Raw genomic sequence first — 17,757 nt, forward strand, 5'->3', positions numbered from 1 at the left:
CAGAAAGAGCCAGTAAGCACGATGGAGATAAGACATGGAGGGAGATAAGGCAGGGTGGTGTGGGAGGTTTCAGTGTGGTCAGGACAGGCATCTCCTGATGTGGGTCTTCATATGGAGAACCTGAAGGAGGTGAAGGAGCCAGTAAGTGAGGTGGGGGAGGAGGAGCTGGCAGAGAGAACAACAGTGCCTGAGTTCTGGATGGGTTTAAGGAGCACAGCTCTCTGCTTCCCGTGTGTCTGGGGCAGAGAGACCCTAGGGGAAAGGAGTGATACCAGACGCCCTGGGGTAGATGGAGGGGCCTTTGACTTTCAGCTTGAGCTGGGAGGGAGCCATGGAAGAGTTTGGGGGCATGATCTTAGGTTTTATTTTATTTTTTATTTTTTTTGAGACAGAGCCTCAAGCTGTCCCCCTGGGTAGAGTGCTGTGGCGTCACAGCACACAGCAACCTCCAACTCCTGGGCTCAAGCGATTCTCCTGCCTTCACCTCCCAAGTAGGTGGGACTACAGGTGCCCGCCACAACGCCTGGCTATTTTTTGATTGCAGCCGTCATTGTTGTTTGGCGGGCCCAGGCTGGATTCGAACCCACCAGCTCAGGTGTATGTGGCTGGCGCCTTAGCTGCTTGAGCCACAGGCGCCGAGCTAGGTTTTATTTTTTTTTTAATTTTGCAAAATTTCAAGTATATATGTAAATATACAGTGCAATGAAGCCCCATGTACAGGTATCATAGCTGAGACTTTTATTTCTTTTTCACTTAAATAAATTTAAAGTAGTGGTTACAGTCCTCCCAAAATTTTGACATGTTCTGCAGATTTTATTATTTTATTATTTTTTATTTTTCTTAACTACTGCCACTCATATTCTGAGATGTTCTGCAAGTTTTGACAAACATCTGGTTATTAAACACTACCACTACCAAGATAAAACAGTTTATCACTCCTGGGTCGCCTATGCCCCCTTCAAATGCAGTTGTGAGGACCCTTCTGCCCACCACATGAGGCACTGACCAGAGGGTATTGGGGAGGAAGAGGGATTCACCTGATCCCTCAAGGTGCTCTGGGGATGAGGAGCCAATGAGGTCCAGAAGAAGCCTCCTGCCTTGCTGCCCTGTACACTATAGTTCTATAACATGTCCCTCTGTCCCTGCAGTCCTGAAATCTCAGAATCTCCAAGTGCTGCCCCTGTCCCAGACCCATCTTGCTGCTGTCCTCTAAGCCTCACGAGAGGTCTCCACTTGTACCCTCCTGTCGGGCCCACAAGCCAGACTTTGGCTATGAGGAGTGGCAAACATGTATTAATAGTAGATTTCCAGGGCTCATTTCAGTAGCACATATTCTAAAATTGTAATGATACAGAGAAGATCAGCATGACCCTGCTAAGGATGACATGTAAAGTTGTGAAGCATTCCATATTTTTAAAAAAATAGACTTGACTCGGTGCCTGTAGTTCAAGCGGCTAAGGTGCTAGCCACATACACCAGAGCTGGAGGGTTCAAATCCAGCCCAGGCCTGCCAAACAACAATGACAACTACAACCAAAAAATAGCTGGGTGTTGTGGTGGGCGCCTGTGGTCCCTGCTACTTGGGAGGCTGAGGCAAGAGAATCGCTAAAGCCCAGGAGTTGGAGGTTGCTGTGAGCTATGACACCACAGCACTCTACCAAGGGCAACAGCTTGAGGCTCTGTCTCAAAAAAAAAAAAAATAGACTTCTAGGTAGCAACAGATAGTGTGACTGGGGAGATAAATGGAGCATTCTCATTTGTAATCTGGAATATCCTTTTCAACATTCCTACTAGCAAATTCCCATTCATCCTTTAAAGCCCAGGTCAAATATCCCCCACTTTGAGAGGCCTTCCCATACTCCAACCAAGGCTAGGTCAGGGACTACTCCTTGGATCCCACAGCCTTTCTGGCCCACCTGGGAGGGCCAGAGTCTTGCTCATCTCCATCCATTTTACAGAATGGGCAACTGAGACCAACTTGCAGTCACATAGCACATGCAGGGTGAAAGTCTGGAGGGAGGCTCGGGCCCGTGGCTCAGTGGGTATGGCGCCAGCCACATATACCGAAGCAGGTGGGTTCAAACCCATCCTGGGCCTGCTAAACAACAAAAAAATAGCCAGGCATTGTGGGGGGTGCCTGTAGTCCCTGAAGCAAGAGAATCACTTAAGCCCAAGAGTTAGAGGTTGCTCTGAGCTGTGATGCCATAGCACTCTACAGAGGACGACATACTGAGACTCTGTCTCAAAGAAAAAAAGAAAAAAAAAAAAAAACAAAAGAGTCTGGAGAGTGAGAGCACAGACCTTGGAGCAGCCAAACCTCTCTACTACCTTGGACTTCTTCTCTGACCTTGGGCCCATTGTGTCACACTGTGAGCCTTAGTTTCCTCTGTAATGTGGCAGTGAAGGTTTGGACTACTCAGAGTTGTTTCCTTCATTGAATGGGCTTCCCCATCTTTCATGAGAGTTAATGAACATACCATAAAATCCATCCATTTAAGTGCACAGTTTGGTGATTTTGGACAATTGTATATGGCTGTGTAATGGCCACCACAATCATCATGCTTCCAAATTTCCCTCCTGCCCCTTCACAGCTGATCCCCACCCTTCCCCCATCCCTTGCTACCACTGACCTGTTCTGTCACTCTAGTTTTGCCTTTTCCAGAATGTCCTATAAATGGAATCATGTTGAATTTGGCCTTTTCTTTTTTTTTTTTCCTGGCTCCTTTTATTCAGCAGAATGATCTGAAACTCACCAAGTTGTTCCTTTCCTGTCCCTTGATGGATGAGGATTTGTTCATCCATTCCCAAGTCTAAGTTCTAGGACATTGGGGTTCTCTTCAGGTTTTAGCTATTATGAATAAAGCTGCTATTAATATTTGTATACAATATTTCTTTTATGTGTATAAATATAGTTATCATTTCTCTTGGGACCTGAACGGCTGAATCCTAAGTAGGTATATATTTAAGTTCGTAAGAAACTGCCAAATTGCTTTCCAGAGTGGTCATACTGTTTTTTTTTTTTTTTTTTTTGAGGCAAAGCCTTAAGCTGTCACCCTGGGTAGAAATGCCAAGGCATCATAGCTCACAGCAACCTCTAACTCCTGGGCTCAAGCGATTCTCCCACCTCCCCCTCCCAAGTAGCTGGAATTACAGGCGCCCTCCACAACGCCGGGCTATTTTTTTTGGTTGCAGCCATGGTTGTTTGGTGGGCCTGGGCTGGATTCGAACCTGCCAGCTCAGGTGTATGTGGCTGGTGCCTTAGCTGTTTGAGCCATAGGCGCCAAGCCATGGTCATACTGTTTTACATTCCCATAGTAACGTGCGAGACTTCTAGTTTCTACACATCCTTGCCAAATTCTGACAATTTGGAATTGTCAGTCATTTTAGTTTTCCACAGTGTAATAGGTGTGTAGTAGAATCTCACTAGGGTTTTAATTTGCATTCCCCTTATGACTAGCAACACTGAGCTCTTTCTATGTGTGTGTTTGCTGTTAATATATTTTCTCTGGGGAGGTGTCTGTTCAGATCTTTAGCTGTTCAGATTTTTTATTGGGTTGTTTCCTTACTATTGAATTGTAGGAGTTCTTTGTGTATTCTGGGTCTTTTAGCTGAGATTTTTTTGCAAAGATTTTCTCTCAGGGCTGTTCTGAGCTTTAAATGACATCACAAACTTAAGTGGGTGTCCTCATCATTACTGTGTCTACTGCCATTATTCTGTGACTCCATACTGGCCTTGTACACAGGACAATGTGCCTCCCAGCCCAGAATGGCCTAGAACAGTGGTTCTCAACCTTCTTAATGACGCGGCCCTTTAATACAGTTTCTGTGGGTCAGGCCAGGAACTGAGAACCGCTGGCTTAGAGCACCTGTCCATGGAGCCTCCCCTGTGCCCCACACCCACCAATCATGTCACCTGCAGCCAGACTGCCCTGAGGGAGCCATAACCTCCACCAGAACCCCAGGATGTGCTCTCTGGGGTTGTTTGTTGTTTATAATATTCATTTATCAAAACCAGCCATCTGGCTTATGCTGCTTCTGGGAGGGGAGGGGGAGCCTGGGAGGTGGCCTTACCCTCCCTGCCCTGCCCAAGGGACGAAGTCACAGGCCTCACCATCTCCTGGCCTACATCCACACCCCAGCATTCTGGGTGTGTGTAGGCATGTCCTTTCACTGGAGCCACACACCATGGCACCCCAGTCTAGATTCTGATTCCCATTTGTCAGATGAGGCAATTATATGGCTGCCCAGAATCCCATGGCCTAGAAGGGGCAGCACTGAAATCCGACTGCAGGTTCTCTTGCACCGTCACTTACCCACACTCTGATTCAGCAATATTCAACCAGCTCTTACCTGTTGCTCAGCCACATGGGGAAGAGCCAGAAGCAAACAGTGACTGTTAGCCTAGTTGGCACCGAGCACCAGGCACTGCACGAGTCACCTCACATGAGGAAAGGAGTTTTGTCACTGTGTGTTTCGTCCCATTTTATTGATGAGGAGACTGAAGCTAAAGGAGACCAAGTGACTCAATAAATTAGTGGCAGAGCAAGATTCAAACGCAGGCACTTTGTCTCCCCAGTCTCCTAGGGAGAGCCTGACTGCTGGACAAACTGAGACCACAGCCCCTGTCCCTTCCATAGGACCTGCCCCAACTGGCCCATAGTTCTAGGGGTACTTGGCATGGCATGTGTGCCCTCAGTAGTCATCACAGCACCCCTTGATAGGTCTTGTTCTTGTTTTACCCCTGATAGTCTCTTTCCTTTTCCCCTTCAAGCTCATGTGGCCCCATTTCTGTTCTTTGTCCCACGCAGCGCTGCTTCCTACACCGCCCTCCCTGCCTGGGCACCTTCCAAGGGAAACAACTGTCACACTCGGCTGAGACCCAGTGTATGAAGGGACGTGTTGCAAGATCAATCAACATTGAGACGCACATGCTTTTTGCCCTCCTAGGGTCACCTTCCTCAGGTATGTGTGCATGTGCGGGGAAAGGTGCTTGCTGGTTGCAGAAAGGGACGAGGGCACTCTCCCAGTGCTGAAATGGAAGGATCTATAGAATGTAAGGGGAGGGTCAGGTGAACAAAGAAATGCACGTACAAGATGGTAAAAAAAAGGAGTGCTGGTCTCTGCCAGGACACTGGTGACTGGCAGTGTGGGGGTGCCAAGGGGCTGGGGACAGGGATGAGAGACCCCTTACCTTATAGCTTGCATCTTCTGAATTTCTTTTCTTTCTTTCTTTTTTTTTTAATGGGGTTGGATGTTTTTATTCAACACACATGGGGCACGTGGGGGAAATCCTTACCCACCCAGCTGCCACTTTGAGGGCTTATCCCTTTGCTATCCTCTTCTCTCCCTGGAGGGCCACCCCCAGCCCCTGCCTGGCCCCCTGGAGAGGACTGAGCACAGTGGGGAGGCCCTTGGAGCAGGCCCAGGACCTTGCACGTGGCTGCAGAAGGAAGAGACTTGAGGGCAGCTTGCACAGGTCAGGGCATGTGCCCCAGCCCTCACCTCTTCACACACGTGCCTCCACCTGAGCTGCTGAGCCCACCAGAGGCACTCAGCAGACATTAGGTCTACAACCTCTGGTATGGTCTGGATGTTTGTGTCTTCCCGAACATCTGAATTTCAAGCTGCAAATTTCTCCTCTTCCAGGAAGCCTTCTCTGATGTCACTGCCTGAATGTCCCATCAATCCAGTAATTGGAGTGACTCACAGGTGGGTCTGCAGCTCCACCCATACCGGGAGGTGCCTCCTAGCAGCCCCTGCTGTGTATTTTTTGGGGTCAGACCAAACACCCCTGAGTGTGAGACCTGCCCTTGAAGAAGGGGAAGCCACATATCCAAAGACTCTGACAGTCCAGTGAGGCCTGCCCCTGCCCTTGGCCTCAGGACTGGGCTGAGTGAACAGCCCAGCCTGCTGAACTCTGATCTTGTGCCAGGCATATTCTCGTCTTCACCCTAATTCTCTAAAGTATGATTAAGACCCCTATTTTAGGCTTGGTGCCTGTGGCTCAAGTGGCTAAGGCGCCAGCCACATACACCTGAGCTGGTGGGTTCGAATCCAGCCTGGGCCCACCAAACAACAATGATGGTTGCAACCAAAAAACAGCCGGGCTTTGTGGTGGGCACCTATAGTCCCACCTACTTGGGAGGCAGAAGTAAGAGAATTGCTTGAGCCCAGGAGTTGGAGGTTGCTGTGAGCTGTAATGCCATGGCACTCTACCCAGGGTGACAGCTTGAGGCTCTGTCTCAAAAAAAAATAAAAAAGAACCTTATTTTACAGATAGGAAACTGAACCCTATAGCAGTTAAATTGAGCTCCCCAGTGTCACACACCAGTAAATGGAGGAGCCAGAACTTGATCCAGAGGCTAGCAGCAGTTTCCTAGGGAGACTGCCCAAGAGGCCTTTAGCCTTCCTCCTGCTGGGAAGCCTGGAGGTGCCTCTCTTGCTTTGAATGAGGCTGGGACCAAAGACATTGCCCTTGGCCTTCAGACTCCAAGGGCAGCACAGGGTTTGAATGAGCCCAGAGGAGGGGGTGGAAATTCCCCCAAGCACATCAGAGAAGGCTGCCCAGGGGAAGTGCTGGCAAGGTGGCGTCAAACTCTCAACATGGCCCATTAAGCTCTATTTTCTCTTCCCACCCTGCTGCTCTGCTTAGTTTTATTTTTGTGATTGGCAGGCTCCACACTCCTAATCCAGAGGAGGCTCCAAGCCTCCCCATGCCCTGACCTCCTCCCCTAGCCTCCTTCCCTTTCCCACCAACCCCTACAGCCTCTGAGTCTTTCTCAGGCCCTGCCTCCAAATTTCATCCCCACACCTGTCTCATCCAGACCCGCTCCAGCCTCCCTACTGGAGGAGGAAGCCACCCCCAAAGCCTCCACTTCCAGGAGAGGTTTGGATGTTTAAATAGCTGCCTATTCTGTCATTCTTCTATCAAGAGATGGGGGGGGTCTATGTTTGTTTCCCTTAAATCATGGTGGGCTACTGAGACCCAGTCAGGCCAGAGTAACGGTGCATTACTGCCTCCACAGCATCAGGAGGACATGCAGCTGTGCCTGGCTCTCTGGGGACACTCATGCTCAGGGCCTGTGGCTATGCTGTGAGGAAGCCCTGGCCACATGCAAAGGACAGGTGGAGGTGCTCTAGTCACTCCACAGCCCTAGCAGGGCCACTCTTACATTCCTGGTACAGGCGCAGGACAAGGCTGGTAGAGGAGCTATGGACCTCATGGGGAAGAGATGGGCCATCCTGAGTTCAGGGTGACTTGTGATGCAGCAGGAGACAAGCAGAGAAGGGATCTTTGTGATGCTCCCCATCCCTGGTCATCATTCCTCTCAATACATACCTCCAGGAACCTGGAGGGGACCAGGGCCTGTGATGGCAGGAACCAGGGAACATTTAGTGTGATGGCTTCGCCCTATTCCCAACCCCCTGCACACCCTAGCCCCCAACGCCATCTGAATGTAGGTTTCAGTCACTCAGGGGTGTCAAGTCCTCTTGGGCTGTGGTGTGGCGTGAGGATCTCAGTTTGAGTAATCCAGGGAGACTGCATGTAAGAAGTAGGATTTGAGCTGTAAGAACAGGCAGAGTTAAAATAATGGTGATATTTTGTTTATTTATATTAAAATATATTAACGTTAGATGGGTTATATTACTGTATACTTTATACTGAAAATAATACTTTTGTCAGAAATGTCTGACAGAAAAGGCATAAAAAGAATACATTCTTTGAAAACTCAGGGTCCACAAATAACCATGACCGACCATGCTAGTGTACCTCTTAAATTTCCACTGAGAAACCCAGACCAGGCTGTGACTCTGGGTAGCCCACATTTGGGGCATGGGGCCAAGCGGGGAGAGGGGGGCCAGCTCAGCAACCTCTGTGCCCAGAGAGCCACAGACCACTCCTTTCCTGCCCTGCATGTACCCCACTAACAGGGTTCTCACAGCAGCTGCTCCTGCCCTGCAGCCCCCCAACCCCCACCCCGCCCAGGTAGATTCTGCCCTTGGGTAGGACATCCTTGCAGATGGTGCTTCCTTCTTGCCACAGACTGTTCTTGGTCAAGTCTGCAAGTACAAAAAATAACCTGCAGACCCAGGACAGTGTAAATCTATCCTCGAGAGAGCAAAGGAAGCCACTTTAAGCGTGCAGGGGCACCCTGGCCCAACAGATGTTAGAGTCCGTCTGAACCCTGGGCGCCCAGGAGAGGAAATGAACTCCCTTCATGAGCGGCCTCAAGAGCGCCCTGCGGCTCCCCCTCCGCCCCGGGACAAATTCTCTCCAACCAAGGTTTGCCATCCTCCAAACAGCGGTTTCCCAAGCTAAAACACCTGACTGTCCTTTCGCCCCTTGTACAAGTAGGACCCATTCCTGGCGGGAAAGGGTGGGGGCGGGCAGCTTGGCGGGGACAGGCAGGGACGCTCCCAAGACCGACTGACCTAAGTCCAGCCGCCGGCACCCCGAGAGCCCTGAAGCTTCACTGCGGTCCGGCCGCCGCACGCCTGACATTCCCGTGATCCTCGCGGCCCCTGGAGAGGCCTGGTCAGCGGGGCTGCCGCTCTGACTTCAGACCCCCGGCCGCACGCCCAGCTCCAGCCAGAGCACTGACCGACAGCCTGGGGCTGCGGCGCAGGGTCCCGCGGGCTCCGCCCAGACCCGCAGCCCGCCTTGCGGCCCCTGGAGCGCAGGCGGCCGAGCGGGCGGCGGTGTCCGCGGAGGAGCTCGCGGCTCTTCTTTTGAGTGTGTAGTTGGCGGGCAGGAGAGCCCCCAGATGACTCTAAATTCTCTAAAAATATCCCATATTTGGTCTGCCAAGGCCTGGGGTGACCTCATAACCTCATCTCCTTCACTGGCGCCTCCCCCAGTGCTCGTGCTGGTGCTGTGATATGCACGCATTTCCTTCTGTGTTTTCCTTAGCGTTTACTTGCTTTTATTACAGCAGCGTCCGCGCATAGTGTTAACAGCAGCCAAACAGCAGCGCCGCCCAGGCAAACCCGCGGCGCGCGCCCGCGCAGGCCTGGGCCCAGCTCCCACCGCTCTCAGCCAGGCTCGCAGCCCTCTGAGCCCGTCTCTCCTTATTTCTAAATCACAGGCCATACTGCCGTTTCTTTTTTCTTTCTTTTCAATTTTAGGCGGTATCCGTGGCTTCCTATCATAGAAGATGAACGAGGATTTAGGAAACTATAGTTTGTCTCCTGCCAGTTCTGAAGCTTACAATTTTTGGATACATCAGTATTTGATAGTTACAGTCTTACTGTTCTCAGCTGAGCTGTGCAGTGCATTATGACATCTTTTTCATGTTGTTTCCCTAGGAGTTTGTAATTACCTGTTCTGTTCTTGCATCAAGGGGGCATGCAGAACACCCTTGAAATTTGGAGATGAAGAACCTTCAGTTTGGGGAAGCTGGAAGGCACAACCGGTTTCTACAAACTCTTAACTTGTTTTGTCCCATCTTCACTGACTCTTCTACCTCCACGTGGACTTGGTGGTTGCCCAGGCTGTGTTTGGCTTGGATTGGCCCCTCTCCCCGCAGAATTTATTTTCAGCTTCCTCACTCTGCCTACTTGCTTACTATTCATTTTCCAGTTTTAACAATTTTGTAGACTCCTCTACTCCCTATCATTAACTTGCCTGTTCATTTTGTTTTTATGGGTTTGTGACTTATAATTTTTCATTTTACTGTCATTTTAGTGAGGCTTTGGGAGGGAGGGGAGAAAAATATCCCTGTTTACTCCATGGTTGGGAAGAAGTCCCTCTCACCTTCTGTCTTTGAGCATGTACTATGTGCCATAGACTATTTTAAGCAAGCTCCCACCTCCAGTTTCACATGGCTCTTGTCTCCCCAGTCTGAGTGTACCTCTTCCAGTAAGGCCTCTCTGACCACCCAGTAGTTCTGTGCTGCATATCACTCTGTCTTATTTCTGTTCATAGCCCTTACTGCTATTTGAAATTATTTTATTTTATAGACAGAATCTCACTCTGTTGCTCTGGGCAGAGTGCCGGGGTGTCTGCCTAGTTCACTACAGCCTCAAACTCCTGGGCTCAAGTGATCCTCCTGCTTTTCAGCCTTCAGAGTAGCTAGGATTATAGGAGCCTATCACCATACCCAGCTAGTTTTTCTGTTTTTAGTAGAGACAGATCTCACTCTTATACAGGCTGGTCTTAAACTCCTGAGCTCAAATGATGTTCCGCCTTGGCCTCTAAGAATGCTAGATTTACAGGCATGAGCCATCATGCCTAGCCTGAAATTATTTTATATATTTACATCTACTGATGATGTATTTGCCTTCTTTCTCAAACTCCCCCAGATGGTTTGCTCCACAAAAAACCACAGGGACCCAGCTGTCCTGTCCTTCGCTGTCCTCAGTGCTTCCCACAATATCAGAAAGTACATGTTGAAGCAGGGTGGATTTGAGCACGGGTCTCCAGGAGGCAAACTGCAGCATTACTTAAGTGCCTGGTAAGGGTCTTTACTTCCTGGGAATGAAAGACCCTGCCATGAGAGTGTGAGAAGTCTGCTGTAGGAGAGATGGAAGGCCAGGCTTGGGATGGCTGAAAAGGGGCAGGAGCCTTGACAGGATTACCTACTGTCTGGCTGAGACAAGTTACTGCCCCAAGGTTGCTCAGCTACTTCTGGCTCAGGTTAGAAAATCATCCTTTGCAGGCAGATGTACTGCGACGTTCCTGTGTGGTGGAGTCAGCTCATCCAGGGCGCTTCCGCCTGTCTTCTCCTGATCATGTGATCCTCGGGCACAGTGCTTCCTCTTGTTTGCAGCACTTTTCACCTGTCATGTGCTGATATGAACACCCCTGCAGCCGTGGGTCCTAGATAACAAGCATAAGACTTCTAGTGAAAAGCCTAATGCACAGTAAGCTGCTATAATGATGGTCAAGGTTAAAAATCAGGTTTTATCCTTTGTGGTGGTGGGAACTTGGCTCGCTGCTTGAAACCTGGCCCTTAGTTTCCTGACTTATAAGACAAAGGTCTAACTACACCAGCTTTAGTAGGCTGCATGGCAAATCCCCAGGGCTGGCTTGAAACAAGTGTCAATAAATGCCTGTCCCGGGCGGCGCCTGTGGCTCAAAGGGGTAGAGCGCCGGTCCCGTATGCTGAAGGTGGTGGGTTCAAACCCAGCCCTGGCCAAAAAAAAAATGCCTGTCCCCTGGTGTCCCCACCTCCTGGGCAGGAAGCTTGACACCTAAGGACCCCAAAGGCAGAGAAGCACCATGCTGAAACACCTGGACTGGTGTTTAGGGCAGCCACAAGGATTTTGTGCAACCCCCACATGCAATCAGGGATGCCAGATCTGAGGACTCCGTTAGAAACAAAGAGCCTCCATCTTTCCAGAAAGCAGCAGAGTGAGCTCAAGGGTGGCTTGTTTTGTATGGAAGCAGAATGTTGCAAACCACTTAGTGGAAGCGTGGGGTAGGAAAAGGCAGGGAAAACTGTCTCCATCTAACAGACCAGTGTTCAAACAATAGCTCTGCTATTATCAGCAGTCTTGGAAGTGCTGGGCACCTCTCTGAGCCTTGGTTTTCTCTGTTAAATGGAGATACCTGGTAATAATGGAGATCTTTCTGGGGTATTGTGAGCTTTCTTCCATCCCAAGAGTGTTGGCTGAGCACCTCCTGTGTGCCAGAGACACTGCAGTGATTAAAGCAAAGACAGGGCTCCTGTGCAGCTTACATCTGGTGCAGTGAGTCCACCAGATGATGTGCTTCAAGGGGTCAGCACACAGTCGGAGCTGTGAAAATGGGACTTGCTGTTTTGCTAGAGGAGCCATGTCACGTCTGATAATTCATCCTTTGATATTCCAAGGTGATGACAATTTACATAAAGCAGGTGAGCCTCTCTCCAGGTACCTCCTCTGTAGATTGCAGGTTCAGAACCTGACCCTGCCTGAGAGATGCTCAGGAAGTTGCCTGCTTCCAGGCTTCTCTGGGTGAATTCTCACTTCTCCCAGGCACCTCCGCCAGCATGGGGGAATGCTGTGCAGAACTCCCAGCCTGCATCCATGGGGAGAGGCAGAGGGGTCTTGGCCGCTGGCAGAGTGGGGGATCTGTGATGAGATTGGCCAGCAGAGGCCTCCCATCCTGGTTTCAGAACAGGGCCTTGAAAGAGCAGAGGGACTGTATCAGAGGAAGCCAAAGAAGGACCTTCCTGGCTAGGGAACAGTCTCTACAAAGAAAGGTCCAAGGAAGAAGGCTGGGCTGAGAGTGGCTGGACTGGGGGATGTCTGGAGAAGTCCGCAGGGACCAGAGTATTGGAAGTTCCCTGCCTAGGGGGCCCTGGCAGGGTGTGGAGCATATCTAGCCCTGCTCTGGAAGGCTCTCTCTGGCTAATGTGTGAAGGCCTGGGGCAGGACCCACAGGGAAGAGGCTGCGACTGAACATGCAGCCTGTCCTGGTCGCCAGAGGGCACTGTGGTTTAGTGAGCTGTGGAGCCCCTACCACCACCCCCGCAGGTGGCAGGCCCTGCACCCAGCTGTGCACAGTTGTCTATGTGTGTGTGTATGTGTGCAAGTCCCCTGTGGCTACTCCATGTGCACGCACACACTTATGTACTTATGTGTGCATGTACATTTGGGGTGTCTGGCCTCCCACTGATGGGAAGGGGAAATAGGAAGTTGAGACTGTGCTAGGAAGCCTGAGTGAACATGGCCGGGAAGTGTGCATAGGTGAGAACAGGGGCCCCTCACCTCCCACCACTCAGCCACACTGGTCTCAAGGTTACTCCTCTACAAGCCATCTACCTCAGGGCCTTTGCTTGTGCTGTTCTGCCTGCCTGGAATGCTCTTCCCCAGATAACTTTGTGGCTCCCTCTGTCAACTCCTCAGGCCTCTGCTTACATGTCACCTCCCCAGGAGGCTTTTCCTGGCCTTCCTCTTTAAAACTACAGCCCTTGCCTCCAGACACACCTGTGGCCCCTCTTACTTTTCCCATAGCACTCCTTGTGATATGATTTAATGTAGGCATTTTGCTTATCTGGCTTGCCTACTACATCACCACCTCCCCTGGGGGGGCAGGAAGCTGTGCCTGCCTTGTTTAGTGCTTTTGCATCAGTGGTAGGCACACCTTTAAGTGTTGAGGAATATTTGTCAAATGAATGGCTGAACAAATGAGTTGCCCCAATTCTGGCTTCGCATCATCCTTTCTCTCCAACTAGCTCTCACCCTGGGTCCTGAAAACCTCAGTGCACACTGACATCCTGCTTTTGGCTTCACTCCTTCCCAGCCTTCCAAGTGGCTGGGACTACAGGTGCCCGCCACAATGCCTGGCTAGTTTTTGGTTGTTGTTGTCATTGTTGTTTAGCAGGCCTGGGCCAGGTTCAAACCCGCCAGCCCTGGTGCATGTGCCCAGCACTCTAACCATTGAACTATGGGCACTGAACCGATTATGGAGTTTTCTAGACTGACTATGCCACTTAGAAAAGTTACTGCGATGAGCCAGCAAGGGACAAGGCTATGATGGCTCTCTAGCGAGGCCCTTATACTGAGCCGTGGCCTGGCCCTCATGTGCAGCTGTGCCTCTTTTCACACTCTTAACCAACTCTTTGTCCCTGCTCTTCCTTTTCAAGGATGCTTTTTTTGTTTCTCTGCCTGGCAAGCTGCTACTGGTCCTCAAAGGCCCAGTCTCAATGTCATTGCCTCTGAGTAGCCTTCCCTGACCTACCCAGGTGGAGTCCAGCACCCTCCTGAGACTCTTGCTCATGCATCTATTTATAGCAGCACATGGCGTGTGGATTCTTGGGCTGTTTATCGGGTTCCCTGACTAACCCATAAATTCCTCCTCTAAGAGGGCCTGGCTGAGTCATCTGGCTGCCTAGGGGGCTGGCACAGGGCTAGATGCACTTCACCTGTGTCTCGTGCATGCTTTCCTCCTTCCTTGTTCATGCCTCAGACATTTATTAGGCACCCACTGTGTGCCTGATTCTGGGTTATGCATTGGGAATGCAGCAGGAAAGAGATGCGCAGGATTCAGGGAGGATGAGGGATAGAGAGCTGTGCTAAAAACAGTGACAAGGGCCTGGGTGGCATAAGCATTGTGCTGGGAAGTAAGGCTGTTTAGGGGCTGTGATAGGGAAGGCCTCTTAAGGGAATTCATTTAGGCAGAGGTCTGAGGCATGAAAAGGAAACAGCACGAGCAAGCTTGGCAGGGAGATGAGGGGGGTGTTCCAGGCAGAGTTCCAGGCAGAAGGAGCAGTGAGGGTGAATGCCCTAAGGCAGGACCTCCCCTGGCATATTCAAGGGACAGCACTAACACCCTGGAGCATACTGATGTGCAGAGTGGGCAGAAAGCCTGCTGGACCAGGCCTGTGGTTCTTATGGAGAGGTCACTGCTGCTGGGTACCCATTTTACAGATGGATAAGTGCAGCTCAGGGGTGGGTGGTACAAGTGGGATGGAGGTGGTCTATGGTGTTTATAAGCCTAAGCTTATGAAACACAGAGGCCTCACTGTCCCCATTGGCTAGGTGAGTAAACTGAGGCACAGAGCTATTCTGAGAATTCTCCAAGGTTGTCCAGCTAGTAAGTGGCAGAGTTGATACTTGAACCCATACCTGTCTGACCCTGAAACTCATGATTTTCCATTCCACTGCCTGGAAAAGGGTGAGCAACAGAGCCAGGAAGAGAATAATGATAATTACAAGGTTTTCCTCTCATCTTATCAGGCCCCCCCACCTCGCTATGTGGGTGGGACCTGTGGGGATCATCCCCATCTGACACACTAGTAAGCAAAGGTCAGCCCCCTGCTCCAGGTGTTTCTAGCAATTACTATAATCTGCTTCCTTCACGTGAGGGCCCCGACAGGGCACACACTCATTGCCTGGAGGAGAGGGCTGACCTCTTGATCTCTGCCAGGCACTTCCTGTCCTCACAAGCCTTGGCTTTCCACCCAGGGTCACCTGATCCCAGAACTAGATTTGTCAGAGGTTCCCGGTTCCTGAAATCTCTCAAGGCTCCACGTGGGAGCGGAGAGAACACTTGCTCCTCTAGCCATTATGCAGATGAGCAGACTGAGGAACCAAGGAGAGGCCAGAACCAAGGCCCAGGAAAGAGCGAAGATGGGGTCTTGGGCTTGCTGGAGGGAATAATGCATCGGGATGCCACCTCACTCCCCTGAGACCGTTTCCCCTGGTGTAGGACTGGGGCGGTAACGCTCCACCATGAAAGCTACTTGTACTGACTTGTTACCAGACGCCGCCAAGTTCACCGGAATCAGAACCCTGGTCCGGTAGGTGCCCTAAATATGAGCTCACGGGCACAGTCCTGGGCCCTGTGCAACATTCAGTCAACACACTCTTACCAGCGTCCGCTAACGCCCGACCTGTCCTCATTGCAGGGCTGTCTGTCATCGCCGCTCTTCACCAAGGCGGAAACTGAGGCTCGCAGCATCACCGACGTGCCCGACGCCACCCACTACAAAGCTGTCGAGTCGGACCTGTACCCGGTCCCACCTCAGGGGCGCACTTTTAACCCCGCCGCGGTACTCGGCCTCCCCGCAGGGCCGGGCCACAGCGGGGCCACCTGCGACCTCTGCGGGACTTTACCAGATGACGCACCGGAGACAAGCCCACGCTGCGCACCCACTGGGGCGGCGGGTCTGCGGGCGCGCGGGGCGGGGCCTACTGCCTGACGCGCAACTGAGCTGAGCGGGGCTTGAGTGTAGACAGGCAGCTAGAGGGACCTGGCCCTAGCAGAAAGGGGCGGACTTGATAGACTGCGGGCGGGGCCGCATTCTGGGCTAACTGAGGGTGAGACTTGTGTTTGACAGGCAGGCCCAGTCCGGCGTCTAATAGGCAAGGGACGGGCCCTGGAGACGGGCGGGCCAATCGGCGTGCGGGGGCGTGGCCTGCGTCCGCGCAGTACAGCCCGGGCCCCCGCGGCGGTGCTCAGTTCGGCTCCGGCGCCGCCCGTCGTGTGTACGTCCCAGTTGCTGTCGCCGCCGCTCTTTGCCTGGTCTCTGCGCCCAGGCCGTCTGCCCGCAGCCATGAACGCGCTTGGCCCCGGTGGTGCCCGCCGTCCTCTAGATTAGTTCCCCCCCCTCTGCCCCTGACCTGTCTGCAGCATGGAGTCCCCTGCCTCGAGCCAGCCCGCCGGCATGCCCCAGCCCAAAGGTAGGCGCGCCCGGCCGGAACCTTGGCCTGACCCCCGCGTTTAGTCCTGGTACGGGTCGCGAGCCCTGACCTCTGTGTGGTCCCACCCCATCCTGTCGCGGACCTGAGCAGCAACGCCGGATTCCAGAACCTCTCCCTGTTCGCGTCCCGTAGATTAGGCCTGGGGACTATACCCAGGCCCGGGATCTCTCAGGCTGGACCCAGGCTGCCCAGCCCGCCCCAGGTCAGAAAGCTCGCTCTGACCTCATTTAGGCCTTAAGGCTGCAGTCTGGACGGGAACTCACTCCTGATCCCCGCCTGGGTCCTGGGCCCCAGAGGTACTTATGTTGGGGACCTCGTTGTACTCCTATGCAGGTGCCCTGGCTACCCTCCACTTCACAACTCCTTGTCCTCTCTCCCAGCTCTTTCCATTCTTGTAGGCCTTACATTGCTCTTTCCCTGGCTGGCCTGCACCCTGTCCTGCAGCCTTGTCGTCCCCCGCACCCCCGCACCCCCGCCCCTTGGCCTCTCACCCCTCTCTGATACTCAGCTCCCTCTCTCTGGCTCCTCCTTGTCTTGGGTGATAAGCTTTTCTGTGCACTTGGGGCGCTCAGCCCATCTTGTGCCTCAGTGTCTTCAGGGCTCATTGCTCCCAGGCCTGTCCCTGCTGTCTGGGACCTGGGCTGGCTGCCAGGTCAGGGTGCTGGCTGTGCAAGGTTCCCCAAGTAATTGGTCTTCCTGGAAATTTTTGTGAGGTGGTGGAGCGGCAGCAGGATTTGTCATGCGGGCGTGGGGGGGGGGGCTGAAACTTGGAGAGCAGTAGGGGGATTTTTTTTTTTTTTTTTTTTTTCAGGAAGAGGAAAGGATGTTTTGGTGTGTCAGAGTCTGAGTTGTGTGAGAGATTTCTAAACTGGACATTGCTGTAATGAATGGGCTGCCTCCTGGTTCTCTCAACCTGCTGCTGCCTCACCCTGGCATCCCCTTGATGTTTGTGGTCTCTGCGTCTCAGTTTCCTTACCTGTGAAATGGGAGTAATCATACCTACTTCTCTGGACATTGAGGGTGTGACATGAGACGGAATACTAAAGAGCTTTAAGCGAGTGTGGGTGAGGTGGTGGGCACCTGACGCTAGGTGCTCAGAAAGGGGGTCCCTACACATCCTGTTATTGTTACCATTTTTCTTGTTGGAAAGGTCTCTGCAGTGCAGGGTCAGGGCCTGCCTCTGTTGGGACTGTGGCTGCAGTGTGAGTGGGAACAGCCCCTTCCTTCTCTGGAAATGTGCAGGCACTAGGAGCCCTTGTGGGGGCTTGGGGAGGGCATGGATCCTTTCTGGCCCCTGCTGCTGGCAGCTGCAGTGACAGGCAGCTGGAGCTGGGTGGGCAGGGTAATTATGTCTTACATAAGTGGGAGGCCGGATCCCTGACCATTGCCCAACCACTGTGAGTAACTCAGGAGGCACTCGCTGGGGGAGGTGGCTGGGGAGGGACATGAGCTGCACAGACCTCATGGAGCTTGGGAACTGGCAATCAGACTCTTCTCCACTCTGGAGAGCTTGGGAAAGGGGTTAGAAGCAATGTTTGGTTTTGGAGGTATTTCAGCTCTCCAGGCAGGGAATGCCTCATCAAGATAAAAGCTCCAGCTGTAGACTTGTAAAGGGAGGGGGTTTGT

The 17,757-nt window shown here is 52.2% G+C and overlaps 2 protein-coding genes and 1 non-coding gene across 3 annotated transcripts in view; 2 read left to right on the top strand and 1 right to left on the bottom strand.

Annotated features, from left to right (window-relative positions):
• LOC128566373 (glutamate dehydrogenase 1, mitochondrial-like) overlaps positions 1–17,757 on the bottom strand; it is a 263,695-nt gene that overhangs the window by 100,617 nt on the left and 145,321 nt on the right.
• The window catches only part of MAP2K3 (mitogen-activated protein kinase kinase 3), a 43,786-nt gene that overhangs the window by 3,168 nt on the left and 22,861 nt on the right, over positions 1–17,757 (top strand). Inside the window, exons 2-4 of the mRNA XM_053563247.1 lie at positions 4,809–4,962; positions 5,647–5,709; positions 15,336–16,110. Of these exons, the coding sequence (XP_053419222.1) occupies positions 16,062–16,110 (49 nt within the window). The 5' untranslated portion in view covers positions 4,809–4,962; positions 5,647–5,709; positions 15,336–16,061. The remainder of the gene's footprint in view (positions 1–4,808; positions 4,963–5,646; positions 5,710–15,335; positions 16,111–17,757) is intronic.
• LOC128567069 (U6 spliceosomal RNA) lies at positions 1,311–1,415 on the top strand. The gene has a single exon (XR_008374741.1). It is a non-coding gene; the product is annotated as a U6 spliceosomal RNA (small nuclear RNA).

Source organism: Nycticebus coucang, chromosome 15 (genome assembly GCF_027406575.1).
Source record: "Nycticebus coucang isolate mNycCou1 chromosome 15, mNycCou1.pri, whole genome shotgun sequence".
NCBI classification, from domain to species: domain Eukaryota; kingdom Metazoa; phylum Chordata; class Mammalia; order Primates; family Lorisidae; genus Nycticebus; species Nycticebus coucang.